A 3,601-nucleotide genomic window follows, 5' to 3' on the forward strand; every position below is an offset into this window, starting at 1 on the left:
CAGCTCTGCTGAACATGGATGTGTCGACACTGCAGCTGTCTGTACCTGGGCGTAAACTGGTTCATCGGATCTGTGCCGCTATTAAACAAGCCGTGGCCAGGAGGTGGAAGGGAGTCCCCCCAACAGATGCTGAAATTCATTCCAATATTTGGCATATCATCTCTATGGAAAGGATTACGGCTAAACTTCATGATGAGATGCAGAAATTCTCCGATATCTGGGACCCCTGGATTGCTGCCTTCTCCCAGGGGAGCTCTGTTTTGCCGCTGGTGTCTCTTTGACTCGCTGCTGGTGTGCGGTCTGTCCTGTTGGGACCTTTTTTTTTTTTTCCCCCTCTTTCTTCTCTCTCTTTTTCCTCTTCTCTTCTTCCCTGCTTCCCCACGGTCTTCTGCCCTCCTTCCCCTCCCCCTCCCCGTGGCTGCTATTTGCTGAGTATACAGTGCATATGCCATCGCATTCGTTGTCTTTTGGTGCCTTCGGCGTCGCTTGACGGCTCTGACGCTCTGCACGAGCGCTCACCGGATCACCAACAAGCACAAACAAAAAACAACCAGAAAATACTGTCGACTTTTGTTTATTCAGTTTTCTTCATGTTTTTGTGCTGTATACATGTTTGCCGTGCCAGTCGTATTTGTATGTACCATCTCTTACTGCTGTATCAGGAGGGCCTTTACCCTTTTTGCGGTCTTTTGTATTCTCGTATGGACCTTGATGGCTATTTCATGACTGGCTGTTTGTTTCTCTTTTACGCCATTCGCTGTATTGCTGTCGACTCCAATAAACATGTTTAAAAAAAAAAAAAAAAAAAAAACTTTGACAAAGACGGGTTGGTAGAATTAGTGCATGGAAAGGGTTACAATACCAGCATTTGAAATTCCTTGGGGTGTCTTGTTTTCAAAAATATATGGTTTGATGGGGTAAGTTTTAATTTTCCAGCTTCACATATGTCCCAAATATATAGCATATTTCCAAATAAAAAAATGTGCATGTCCCAAATGTGGCATTTTAGCCCCCAGCCAGTGGTCTCACTGTAATCAGGAGATGTTGGTAAATACATATTTTACATTGTGGGTGTTTCTTTGTAAATGTTGTACCTGGATTGCAAACTGTGGCTGTGTGTGGAGGGGGGGTGCCAAAACAATAACCTCTTTGGCAATGATTGGTGGTTAAAATGGCTGCATTAAAAATGTGAGAATACCCTGAGTTGTCTACTTTTCAAATATATGTGGGGCGTGATTCAGGGATTCACAACGGATATCTCTGTCACTGTCTCTATTAACTAAGGAAAAATATTTAGAATCTATTTAGCAGGGTTTTTTTTCCATAAGCTTTTCTAGATGAGTAAAAGATTTTGCAGACAAGTCCTTTTTTAATTTTTCACCATATTGTTTTTATAATTAAAATAGATATCCTCAAAATAACAGTATCTAAAGAAAGTCCTAAATATAATTTCTCTATATGTTTTATACTTTAGTATGCTAGCTGTAAATCTTCTTTACAGGCTTTAAGGGGTTAAAATAAAATTTACCTTATTTGAATTGGACAATGTTACCCTTTTTTGATGCTACATAGTCTATTTGGTTTTAATTCTGTTTGTCTGCTTTTAGTGTTGAAGGCCTTCATGCGATAGTTGTATCCGATAGGGATGGTGTACCTGTTATTAAAGGTAAGCTATCTATGTCAAACACATAATAGAAAAACATGCAATGGTTTGGGTAGTCTGCCTCAGATTTATTTATTTTTTGTTAGGTTTTTGACACTTGATCTTGCATAGACCTACCTATACATGTGGAACAATTACAACAAAGGGGCAATTTATAGTTCTAAGTATCTGATCAAGTTACAGTTTGCTGTTTTGTTAAACACTTTAAAGATTTATCAACACCTACACATGACAAGTTATTGACAGTGACACTTGGCAAAAACCATTGCAAATGCATAATTATATTGATATACTTCTCTGAGTGGTTTTATGATTTTCTGCAACATGTCTATAAAGAGATGCCCTAATCGCATTACTGTATAGTCAAGGCTAATAAAATGATTGCTGATTAATTTTTTTTTAAAAACTTGTACCCCATAAACATACAGAACTATATGCACTTATTTGCTCATTCATGCCTATTTCTCTTTTAGTCGCCAATGAAAATTCCCCAGAATATGCCCTGCGACCTAGCTTTCTGTCAACATTTGCACTGGCAACTGATCAAGGAAGTAAACTGGGACTCTCCAAAAACAAGAGTATCATCTGTTACTACAACACTTACCAGGTTGTCTCTCTTATATTGTGTAGTAAACTTGGAGGCAACAAATAATTGTTTTTAACTGTATGTATTAAGTTTGGATCAAAAGTTATTAGAAAAGTAGAAATAACAAATTTTTCAGTAGGTGTTCCAGTGTATTTCTAAAGTATGCTTTCAAGATATCAGGAGTCCTTTGTCCATTGTATGTCTTGTTTAAAAGGTTACCAGTAGTACTTACAACACCTTTTTTTTCCCTTCTAATATTTTAGGTTGTTCAGTTCAATCGCCTGCCTCTTGTTGTGAGTTTTATCGCAAGCAACAATGCTAACACAGGTATGCTTATGCTGATAACAGGAGGAACTACATTCAAAGTTATATATATTAAGATAGAACAACAACATAAAGGTTTCATTATGTTCAATGTTGGGTGTATTTTTGGTAATATGTCTTCTTTAAAGATAATGCAAAGTATTGTGGGTGAGGGAGTTTCTAGCAAAAATCATTGATTCCACATTTTATTTCTTGGTCTTAAAGGCCTCATACTAAGCTTGGAGAAAGAACTTGGACCTTTGTTTGAAGAACTGCGACAAGTGGTGGAGATCTCTTGACCAACAGTATCATCCATTGACCTGCAGCTAACTAAGGAAGTGGCATAAACAATTACTTTGTACATGAAAAAGATTCTAGTCTAACTTGCATTACTGTTTTGTATGAAGCTCTATTGTAACACTTGTGGAAGGAGGCCAATACATAATGCCATTCTTCTCCATTTTAATGTGGTTTTGACCCTTCAGATTCTTACTTACCCTCCACTCAGACCATTGTAGAAGTGCCAGGTAGACATGATATAATGGTACCCATTACCTCAAGACCCTTTTTGCTGTTGTCGATATCCAAATGTGCAATGCAAAACAAATCGGGACGCTAGGGATGGCTGAGGCTGAGAATGTTTGTACTTGATAAAAAAAGAAAAGGCATAAATCTTCATGTGCTTTAGCAGTATTTAGCATAAAGAAATTAACAAAACAATGAGTTTAGTGTTCTGGTGGTTACAGTGTACAAGTAAATTATCACATAATTTCAAAAAGCCTGAAGCCCATCATTTTCGTGATTGGAATGTTCTTGGATGAGGTGCAACACTGCTATCAAATGTTGATTGGAAAGTTTGGTACCATAGAAGCAGATCTATTATCAACTAATCTGTGGATGATACGTTGGGATGAAAAATCAATGTCTAAAACATTTTACTTACCCAACATCACTACTGTAGTTTCTGGGTGCCTGCACGGTACTAGAAGCCCACCCAGTAGCCATATACCCTATTGGCTCAATTATAGGCCGCACCCGAATATAGGCCG

The 3,601-nt window shown here is 37.9% G+C and overlaps 1 protein-coding gene across 1 annotated transcript; it reads left to right on the forward strand.

The window, feature by feature from the left end:
• The first annotated feature begins 912 nt into the window (after positions 1–912).
• LOC149281573 (ragulator complex protein LAMTOR3-like) lies at positions 913–2,851 on the forward strand. Its single transcript, XM_089499147.1, has 5 exons — positions 913–917; positions 1,608–1,666; positions 2,137–2,270; positions 2,513–2,576; positions 2,778–2,851. The coding sequence occupies exons 1-5, from the start codon at positions 913–915 to the stop codon at positions 2,849–2,851; spliced, it is 336 nt and encodes a 111-aa protein (XP_089355273.1).
• Positions 2,852–3,601: the final 750 nt, after the last annotated feature.

This window comes from Sceloporus occidentalis, unplaced genomic scaffold (assembly GCF_023333645.1).
Source record: "Sceloporus occidentalis isolate IW3139 unplaced genomic scaffold, rSceOcc1.0.p SCAF_130, whole genome shotgun sequence".
Classification (NCBI taxonomy): Eukaryota; Metazoa; Chordata; class Lepidosauria; order Squamata; family Phrynosomatidae; genus Sceloporus; species Sceloporus occidentalis.